Source organism: Hyla sarda, chromosome 6, assembly GCF_029499605.1.
Source record: "Hyla sarda isolate aHylSar1 chromosome 6, aHylSar1.hap1, whole genome shotgun sequence".
Lineage (NCBI taxonomy): Eukaryota > Metazoa > Chordata > Amphibia > Anura > Hylidae > Hyla > Hyla sarda.
In genome coordinates, this window is record NC_079194.1 from 118,557,888 (window position 1) to 118,569,113 (window position 11,226).

Here is an 11,226-nt window from a genome sequence, read left to right on the forward strand (position 1 = left end):
CCCCATAGAAAAACTATCTTGCTTTGAACAGTTCCTAAAATGGACAGAGGTGTCAGCAGAGAGCACTGTGGTCAGGCAGAAATTCAAAAAGTAAAGAACTTCCTGTGGATTACAACAGCAGCTGATAAGTACTGGAAGGATTAAGATTTTTTAATAGAAGTAATTTACAAATCTGTTTAACTTTCTGGCACCAGTTGATGAAAAAAATAAAAAAAAATAAAAAAGCGTTACAGTGGAGTACCCCTTTAAGGCAGTGTTTCCCAACCAGGGTGCCTCCAACTGTTGCAAAACTACAACTCCCAACATGCCCGGACACATGCTGGGAGTTGTAGTTTTGCAACAGCTGAAGGCACCCTGGTTGGGAAACACTGGCTTAAGGCCTTAAAGGGGTACTCCACTGGGAAAATTATTATTTTTTTAAAATCAACTGGTGCCAGAAAGTTATACAGATTTGTAAATTACTTCTATTAAAAATCTTAACCCTTTCAGTACTTATCAGCCATTGTATACTACAAAGAAAGTTCTTTTCTTTTTGAATTTCCTTTCTGTTTGACCACAGTGTTCTATGCTGACACCTCGGTCCATTTTAGGGACTGCCCAGAGCAGGAGCAAATCCCCATAGCAAACCTATCCTGTTCTGGACAGTTCCTGAAATGGACAGAGCTGTCAGCAGAGAACACATGTGGTCAGGTAGAAAGGAAATTAAAGGGGTACTCCGGCGCTAAGACATCTTATCCTCTATCCAAAGGATAGGGGATAAGATGCCTGATCGCGGGGGTCCCGCCCCTCCCATAGGCTTGCATTGAGGGGGCAGAGTGTGATGTCACACGGGGGCGGGGCTATGACATCACAATGCTCCGGCCCCCATGATCTCCAGTAATCAGACCCGGAGCAAACATGTAACCGGGGTGCTGCGTGCAAGATCACAGGGGTCCCCAGCGGCGGGAACCCCACGATCAGGCATCTTATCCCCTATCCTTTGGATAGGGGATAAGATGTCTTAGTGCCAGAGTACCCCTTTAAAAAATAAAATAACTTCCTCTGTAGTATACAATGGCTGATAAGTACTGGAAATATTAAGATTTTTTAATAGAAGTAATTTACAAATCTGTTTAACTTTCTGGCACCTGTTGTTTTAAAAGAAATGTTTTCCAGTGGAGTACCCCTTTAAATTCTCCAGTTAAAAAGCTTACAACCTATGGAAAACCATTGTGTTAATATGACCATATAGATATGGTAAGACGATATGTATATGGTCTACCACTTTCAGTGACATCAATGCATAGTGATATATTCTGATTTACATATGGACTTCTAACATTATATGTATATTTATATATTTTATAGATTTCCCCATGAATTTATTACTAATATTATTCAAATACATTATACACCCACAACAAGATTTCCTTTCTATATTCTCCATATGATCCAATCATGTACATATGTATTTGCATGCATTTTCAGGTGGCAAATATTGTTATTCCAGAATAATAATAAAAATGTAACATGCTTTAGGCAATAGTGGGGCTTTTGGCATTAACAGTAGGCAGAGTGGGATTGGTTATCATGCAGTTGTGCTTTATTTGTTGCCAGTAAGAATAACACTATTTGCCCCACTGTGAACATGCATGCACCTTTTTTATATACTGTATTTAAAGGGAAACTCGTGTGAAAGTCAAATCAAGATAATATCAGCTGCATTAGTGCAAACTAAGTTAAAGAGGTTCTTCCGAATTAGAAAATAGGGTCTGTTTTATCCGCACCAGAAACTGTGCCATTCCTGTCTGTGGTTACATCTGGTATTGCAACTCAACCCCTAAAATATATTTTTACACTAATGCAGCTGCTGTTTCTGTTTTCACTTTTTAGTCAGTTTCTCTTTCGTCTCATAGATTATGTATTTGCATCCACTTGCCAGTGTTTTCTGATGCATATGGCATGTGATAAAGCATGTGATTATCTCTCATCATGACCATATTGACTTACCAGTCTTGTGCCCTACACATCTGAATCTATTGTTATGTCCTTGCACCTCCCAGGTTATGTTTCCAACTATCCATCTCCCCCATCGTATCCATCTAACCCTCGTTTTGTCCCAGTCCCAGCCCTAAAGTTCTCTCACATTGATGAAGATGAGGGTGAGTTGGCTTTGCCAGGATGTACGTTGCAGCAGATGGTTTAGTTGCAATTTCTATCCACACCACAAATCTTTTCTGCTTTACAAATTTGTCTACTCGAGAGACTAAACCAATCAGGTGTTGCTTCTTCTGTGCTTCCATGTCGTCTGTCACTACATGCCGGGCTAAGACATGCTTTCAGGGGAGGGCTGGCAAAAGTTTTACTCACCTGGCAAGTGTAGGAAACTGGTCAATGGCTCCCCCATGTGAGAGTCATATTGGTCTTGAGGATGGACATCCTATTAGGCTAAGTTTCCACTTTTTTCTGCCAGTTTTTGGAATACTGCCACTGAAGTTTTCGAGCCAAAGCCAGAAGTGTATTCAAAAGGAATAGGAAATATAAAGGAAGGACTTACATTTCTCCTCCCTAATTGATCGACTTCTGACTTTGGCACAAAAACTGCCAGAAAAAAAAAAAAAAAAGTAGAAACTGGTGTAGCCAAGATTCATCTATTAAACCAAGAATTTCCTGGGAAATATTTACTCCTCATGTCCTTGCCAGCTTTCCCTTATGTCTCTGTGATATGTCCGAGCAGTGCGATGTGTCTTAGTAGAACTAGAAAATATAAATAAAATATCGGATGGCCAATGTTGTAAATTATTTGCAGTTTGGAACAACAAATGAGAAGTCGATATAAATGATCAATAAAAAAAATTGAGATAAAGAAGACTAAGTCCAGATCTGGCCATCAAGGTCTACTAACTGGCTGCATGATCCCATAAACCTATCAGCAGTATGATTGTCTGAACTGGAGTAAAAATCTATTAGACAAGCCTCAATGTCTATGGCTGTACTGTAATGTACATACATAATGGTCATGCTCAACAGCATACGTAATGATGGGCTGTGTCCCTAACAACTGCTCTGGCTTATCATATGGTGGTCAGTCACAGAGTGTGTCTTGCGGGGAAAAACATGGTGGTTCACCTTCTTAGCTCTGCATCTTGTGTTATTGCTTTCATTGTGGTTGACTCACTCAAAAAGGCATCAAGACAAGCTTTCAGGGGAGACAAAAGCATGCAAGCACGCTTACAAGAAGACAAAAAAGACTGCGATTGAAGATGTGTCTTGTCATGTCCTGTCAATGTGGTGTCCACCATTGTTTTAACTAACAGATGTTTCCAATGTGTGCTCATACCTAGCTGTCTGATGACTTACATTGAGATTTACTTATAACATCCTTTCCTTTTGTGTTACAAGTGAGTTCACAGGAATGACTGAAACAATTAGAGCAAGGAACTTGGCTGCCCCATTCCAAAGCCAGGAGTGTGCGCGCAAATGCTTTTTATATTTTTTTAAGAATCTATCATTCCAAGCGAATGGCAGATTCTCAGTAGATTAGCTTTTAAAATGTAGATTAAACGGGACCATCCAAAACAGGATCAAATGGATGTCTATGCTTTTTGTCTGTAGTTTTCTTATATAAGCCCTTTTCTATACCTCACCTGAATCTTATATTACATAGGTATTGTAGGTATTTGTATCTGTATGTGCTGGTTCTTAGTAACCACTCTTACTACTGAGTAATTTTATTTTTATCTAGATTTTCTTTAGTATCCACTTAAAGGGGTTATCCAGGAATAGAAAAACAGAGCTGATTAATTTCAAAAACCACTCCCTGTCTGTCTCCAGGTTAGGTGTGTTTCTGCAGCTCAGTTCCAGTGAAGTGAATGGAACCAAGTTGTTATACCACACCCAACTTGCAGACATACAGGGAGTGTTTTTTTTGTTTTGTTTTTAAGAAATTGGCTCTGTTTTTCTATTCCCGCACAACTTCTTTAATGAACATGCTCCATAGTACATGGTGGGCAAAAACCATAATTGGCCTCATTTACTAAGGGTCCACTTTACTCTGAAAATGTAAAAATGGGTTATGACCTCTGGGGGAAAGGGGGTGTGGCCACTAAAAAAGGGTGTGTTGCCTGATAGTGAGATGTAGGGTAATGTGTAAAATGTAGAAAAAATTCGTAAATACCGGGGGGGGGGGGGGGGAAACCCACAAAGAAAACTACACTCCACTCTTAGTAAATCAGAGCCAATGTTTTAAAGTTTTTTTTTTGGGAGGACCTTTAAAAAGGCTTCTGGTGTTGGGTACTTTTGGTTGACTTGAGGCTTCAACCTTTTATCACAGTTTGCATCCCATTACTTGAGCTCTTTTAAACAACTGAACTATTAAAAATAGGCAACATCCACTATTGAAGATGCAAACATGACAAATAAAATGACAAAATAAAGAGGAATCTGCTACACATGCAATTCTCTTCCCAAGGAATGGACATGGTTGGACTTTGGGTTTGGGTGCTTTTCTCATGTTTAGCATCTCCTTACTTTTTGCTTTTTCTGCTTTAGGTCTATATTTTTGTTCTTTCTCATAAAGTCTGTACAGTTTTTTTTACACACATGCTCCCATGATTTCATGTAGGACGTGAACTGAGGGTTGTAGTGAACACCAATGATCCTGACTATGAGCATATATACACAGTGGACGATTATAAGGAAGATATGGATGAAGATGGGACAGAAAGCACTCTCCTTTCAGATGGTCAGTACAATATTTAGTGGCCTGCATGGTCTGTATGTTGTGCCAGGACAATTGTACAGGTGTACAGGGTTATAAAAAGATTACTGCGTTCTTCCACAAACAGTGCCACACATGTCCATATGCTGTATAGAGTAATGGAGGGCAGCCCCCTTCACTTTAATGTAACTGGTCTCCCTTACCAGACAGTTGTGTCTGTAAACTGGTTGTCACGATGCCGGCTGGCAGGTAGTGGATCCTCTGTGCCAGAGAGGGATGGGCGTGGACCGTGCTAGTGGACCGGTTCTAAGCCACTACTGGTTTTCACCAGAGCCCGCCGCAAAGCGGGATGGTCTTGCTGCGGCGGTAGTGACCAGGTCGTATCCACTAGCAACGGCTCACCTCTCTGGCTGCTGAAGATGCTGAAGATAGGCGCGGTACAAGGGAGTAGGCAGAAGCAAGGTCGGACGTAGCAGAAGGTCGGGGGCAGGCGGCAAGGATCGTAGTCAGGGGCAACGGCAGGAGGTCAGGAACACGGACTAGGAACAGACAAGGGAACGCTTTCACTAGGCACTAAGGCAACAAGATCCGGCAAGGGAGTGCAGGGGAAGTGAGGTGATATAGGGAAGTGCACAGGTGAACACACTGATTGGAACCACTGCGCCAATCAGCGGCGCAGTGGCCCTTTAAATCGCAGAGACCCGGCGCGCGCGCGCCCTAGGGAGCGGGGCCGCGCGCGCCGGGACAGAACAGACGGAGAGCGAGTCAGGTAGGGGAGCCGGGGTGCGCATCGCGAGCGGGCGCTACCCGCATCGCGAATCGCATCCCGGCTGGCAGCGGAATCGCAGCGCCCCGGGTCAAAGGACGTGACCGGAGCGCTGCCGCCGGGAGAGTGAAGCGAGCGCTCCGGGGAGGAGCGGGGACCCGGAGCGCTCGGCGTAACAGTACCCCCCCCCTTGGGTCTCCCCCTCTTCTTGGGGCCAAAGAACCTGAGGAAAAAAAAACTCAAATTTTTTCCGTGATGAGGTCCGATGCAAATTAGGAGGGGTTCTGTGTGGAAACGTACGAGACAGTCCAATCTTTTATTGTAAAAACAATAGATGTAGAGGGGTCTGGCGAGACTGGTCACAGGAACGTAGAACCTGTTGATGAGAGAGGCCAAAAAAAATTTTCCTGCAGATCCGGAATCCAAGAAGAGCAGAGTAGAGAAGGAGAAGGTAGAGGCAGATATCCGCACAGGCACAGTAAGGCGTCGTGTCCTCTCTTGAGGTGTCAAGCAAGACCGGTCAACTTGCATAGCCTCCGCGGCGGGAAGCACAGGAACAGATTGCAGAGGACCAGAGGAGAGAGGAGCCGGAGAGAAAAAACGCTTTGTGCGAACAAAGTCCATATCCAGGCGGAGCTCCAGACGCCATCCGGAAGAACGCATGTCAATGCGAGTGGCTAGATGAATGAGTTCATGTAGGTCAGCAGGAGTCTCTCGTGCGGCCAGAACATCTTTAATGTTGCTGGATAGGCCTTTTTTAAAGGTCGCGCAGAGAATCTCACTATTCCAGGACAACTCGTAAGCAAGAGCACGGAACTGAATGGCGTACTCGCCAACGGAAGAAACACCCTGGGCCAGGTTCAGCAGGGCAATCTCGGCTGAAGAAGCTCGGGCAGGTTCCTCAAAGACACTTCGAATTTCCGAGAAGAAGGAGTGTACAGAGGCAGTGACGGAGTCATTGCGGTCCCAGAGCGGTGCGGCCCATGACAGGGCTTTTCCAGACAGAAGGCAGAACACGAAAGCCACCTTAGACCTTTCAGTAGGAAACTGGTCCGACATCATCTCCAAGTGCTGGGAACATTGCGAAAGAAAGCCACGGCAATACTTAGAGTCCCCATCAAATTTGTCCGGCAAGGACAGGCAGAGGCTAGGAGTGGCCACTCGCTGCGGAGGAGGTGCAGGAGCTGGCGGAGGAGAAGATTGCTGGAGAAGTTGCGACTGAAGTTGGTGCGAAATGGTGGACATTTCCGACAGCTGACGGGTTAGAAGGGCGATCTGTCGGGCTTGCTGGGCGGTCAGCGTGGTTAGGTCAGCGACAACTGACAGAGGAACTTCAGCGGGATCCATGGCCGGATCTACTGTCACGATGCCGGCTGGCAGGTAGTGGATCCTCTGTGCCAGAGAGGGATGGGCGTGGACCGTGCTAGTGGACCGGTTCTAAGCCACTACTGGTTTTCACCAGAGCCCGCCGCAAAGCGGGATGGTCTTGCTGCGGCGGTAGTGACCAGGTCGTATCCACTAGCAACGGCTCACCTCTCTGGCTGCTGAAGATGCTGAAGATAGGCGCGGTACAAGGGAGTAGGCAGAAGCAAGGTCGGACGTAGCAGAAGGTCGGGGGCAGGCGGCAAGGATCGTAGTCAGGGGCAACGGCAGGAGGTCAGGAACACGGACTAGGAACAGACAAGGGAACGCTTTCACTAGGCACTAAGGCAACAAGATCCGGCAAGGGAGTGCAGGGGAAGTGAGGTGATATAGGGAAGTGCACAGGTGAACACACTGATTGGAACCACTGCGCCAATCAGCGGCGCAGTGGCCCTTTAAATCGCAGAGACCCGGCGCGCGCGCGCCCTAGGGAGCGGGGCCGCGCGCGCCGGGACAGAACAGACGGAGAGCGAGTCAGGTAGGGGAGCCGGGGTGCGCATCGCGAGCGGGCGCTACCCGCATCGCGAATCGCATCCCGGCTGGCAGCGGAATCGCAGCGCCCCGGGTCAAAGGATGTGACCGGAGCGCTGCCGCGGGGAGAGTGAAGCGAGCGCTCCGGGGAGGAGCGGGGACCCGGAGCGCTCGGCGTAACACTGGTGTGGCACTCCTTCTAGAAGCAAGCAGTCATATTCCTTTATTCTTGTACAACCTCTATAATCATCTGTGAATAAATGTAAACAACGTCGACTGATCCCCAAAGTATGTTTTTGGAATATATTTACTTTACAGATGTGACAGTCCCAACAGCATCAGAGGTCAGCCTTCGAAATAAGAGAGACACTTCACAATATGGTAAATATTGCCTATTATACTATTATTCTATACTATACTATTTATGCTATAGTATTATTATACTGCTGCCATAAATATAGAGATGCCCAGTTCTATTAATACATAGAGTTTATGTTATGTTTATTCAGATTTATGCAGTCTCCCAATGTTGGAAGGGGAATGCACCAAATACACATTAAAATGGTATTATAATCAGCGGGTGAGAGAATGTCGCCCATTTGTGTACAGCGGCTGCGGTGGAAATCTCAACAGGTTTGATGAGAAGGATCAATGTGAGCTACATTGTGTGCACAGAAAAGAAGGTTGGTCACACATCTATGCACCTTTCATGGAACTATTCATTACATTAAACATTTTACCTAAGTTACACCAAAAGCTAAAACCAAGAGTCACAAAGTTACCCACTAGGGGGATCATTGAGCTTCTACTATAATTAAGACTGGATTGTTAGGTTGCCTGACTATCCCCCAGAGGCAGATCATGTGGTACAACAAGGAATGGGCAAGGTGAATTTCAACATACTCAATTCTTTTTTTCCTGGAAGATAAGCTGTTGCCAGAAGTGTATGGTACCAGTGTCTCCCTCTCTTTGCGTAACTGAGCCCCATACCAAAATCTGTAACAAGGTTCCATGTGTCATTTAAAATGCTGGTGTCTTTTTATAGGATGTATAAGCCTCCTCAGGCACCAGGACTGTGTGTGACTTCTGCCAGTGAACCTCCTATATCTATTTACTGAAATACACAGACAAGTTTTTGGGGCAGGGGAGATAGCTGGAACAACATAGAATAGCTCCCATGAGTACAGTCAAAAGGGGTTCTATCTCTTGGTAATTCAAGGCACAGGGAGTATTTACAAAGAAGAAACGATAATCCAGCACTTGGGAAAATTGCAGCTTTATTTTCAAATCCTCTAAAACAGCGTGGAGCTGATATACTTCAAAACATATGAAAGATCTTGACGCGTTTCGAGCGCATGCGCTCTTTTGACAAAGAGCGCATGTGCTCGAAACGCATCAAGATCTTTCAGATGTTGTGAAGTGTATCAGCTCCACGCTGTTATAGAGGATTTGAAAATAAAGCTGCAATTTTCCCAAGTGCTGGATTATCGTTTCTTCTTTCTATATTGGGCACACGGAGTCTAGGTGGGAATCAGAGCACGGGAATTAGCAGGGGAGCTGGACTTTCCGTATCTCTTTACACCAGCTTTTATTCTCTAAAGTAGGAAAAGCTGATTTCCACTACTATAGTTTGGTTATGATGTGATCCATATTGCAAATATTGAATATTAAAGCACAACATAGATTCCCTTAACCTGCATGTATCGGGATGGATCTGATGCAGATTAGGGCCCACCTCTTCATCGACTACAAAACAGTGGGGGCATCTTTTTGCCTCAATTATCCTTAATTATTTTTTCTGATTTTAATTTGCAGATAAACCTCAAGAAGACGGAAGCTAAGACATTGTGAAAATCTAGAAAAATATATTGTAATATTTTTGTAAGATTCACTAAATCCGAGAAGAAAAATCCTTGAAAGTCACAGGGTCCAAATTATGTTCCGCTGTCGTTACATCTGGGAAATATTTGTATTTTTTTTATTGTTAATGTAATTATGATTCCGATATCTCATATTATATGGTGCATAGAACTTTTCCGTAACAGAGAATTGGTGCTATATTTTATACTATTTTTCTACCGAAAGGGAAATTTTTATCAAATACCTTTATAGAGGTTATAGGTTACATCAGAATAAGATCTTTATTTGTCATTAAATAAAGGAAAGCTCTTCAGTATAACCAGCTGTCAGAGGTTCCTTATGAAATATCTGAATAAATAGAAGAAAGACACAGAACAGTATGGTCTGGATCCTTCCAAGCCTGCCAGCCCATATTGTACCCTCAGCTCCGTGGGCCTTGAGTTGTAGGTAGACCTGAGTAAGCTCAGACCAGTTGCTATGGATTTTATAAGTTTATTATCTGCTTAGTGACACTTTGGAAAAAATACAGTCCTCAATGCTCTCTACAGGGATATGCTAGGACACAACGAGAATGATAATGGTGATGGTATTAATAATGGTATGATAGTAATAGTAAAAATGTTATTAAGATGAATAAAAATATACAAATGATGATTGTAGTGAAAATTTTGAGAAAGGGAAAGGGGGAATACAAGAAGAGTGGGATGGGAAGCAGAAGAGTAAAAAGTAAGACACAGTGGGGAAAATGATCTGACCACTACTAAACAAATAGCTGATAAAATATACAATTTATTAATAGTGGTTAGGGATGTCACATGGCCCATGCAATTCCCACCTATACATAAAGCAGTAAAAAATAGTATATAAGCTGTAAAAACAACAAAAAATTGTATTACAATCCCCTGTTGTGCAAAATATGCATTTGTCCTTCAGATATCTGTCCATGCTGTAATAGATGTTCCAGTAAAGGAAAGAAATAGCTGTGCAGTATGTCCAGTCCTGTAAAATAAGGCAGTCCTATGGCAAGGTGTATACCACTATGTTGTAGTGGTTGGTAAATGAACTATTCCTTTATGCTGGGTGGAAAAAGATGTGATCACAATAATATTCTAATGGCAGAAGTTTACAGTGCAAGTTCCCAGTGTTGGCTGCTATGCAGCTTGCGTTCCTGTTAAGAAAGATGCTGGGACTATGTTCCGCTCACCCATTCGGCTGGGCACTGGTGTGGTACTCTGTCCCCTCTGCTCATACTTTTTGCGGCGACTCCAGCTGTGCGGGGCAGTCGCTGTTTAGGCAAGCAGCCCCGCTCAGCGAGCGCTTGAGTGCAGGAGCGATGTCATCGTGAGCAGAAGCGGTGTCCTCCTATCAGTTGCTCCAGATGATGCTGAGTGCACTCAGGTGGTGGAAAAGGCGCGAGGTTTGAATATTGGTCAAAAGAACAAGTAATGATGTACTTGTAAATGATATTCTCTGTAGGGGAAAAGTCACTTGGTATAGGATAGGGGTTGCAATACATGACTAGACGCGTTTCCGGAGGCTCCTACTTTGCTCATTGACTTTTCCCCTACAGAGAATATTATTTACAAGTACATCATTACTTGACTGACAGCACACACGAGGAGGCCACTCCCGAGTCCCGACAGGAGGACACCGCTTCTGCTCACGAGAACATAGCTCCGGCACTCGAGCACTCGCTGAGAGGGGCTGCTAGCCTAAACAGCGACTGCCCGCACAGCTGGAGTCGCCGCGAACAGTGCAAACAGAGGGGACAGCGTGCCACACCAGTGCCCAGCCGGACGGGTGAGTGGGACATAGCAAACACTGTGAACTTGGACTGTAAACTTCTGCCATTAGAATAGTCAGACCATTTCCCCACTCTGTCTTACTTTTTACTCTTCTCCTTCCCATCCCACTTTTCTTGTCTCCCCCCCTTTCCCTTTCCTTTCCCTTTTTCAAAATTTTCACTATAATCATCATTTGTATATTTTTATTCATCTTAATACATTTT

The 11,226-nt window shown here is 44.3% G+C and overlaps 1 protein-coding gene across 1 annotated transcript; it reads left to right on the forward strand.

Annotated features, from left to right (window-relative positions):
• The first annotated feature begins 1,203 nt into the window (after positions 1-1,203).
• On the forward strand, positions 1,204-9,746 carry LOC130276029 (collagen alpha-1(VII) chain-like). Its single transcript, XM_056524827.1, has 5 exons — positions 1,204-2,141; positions 4,604-4,723; positions 7,677-7,739; positions 7,868-8,041; positions 9,174-9,746. Exons 1-5 carry the CDS (start codon positions 2,024-2,026, stop codon positions 9,197-9,199), a joined length of 501 nt encoding a protein of 166 aa, XP_056380802.1. The 5' UTR covers positions 1,204-2,023; the 3' UTR covers positions 9,200-9,746.
• The last annotated feature ends 1,480 nt before the right edge of the window (positions 9,747-11,226 follow it).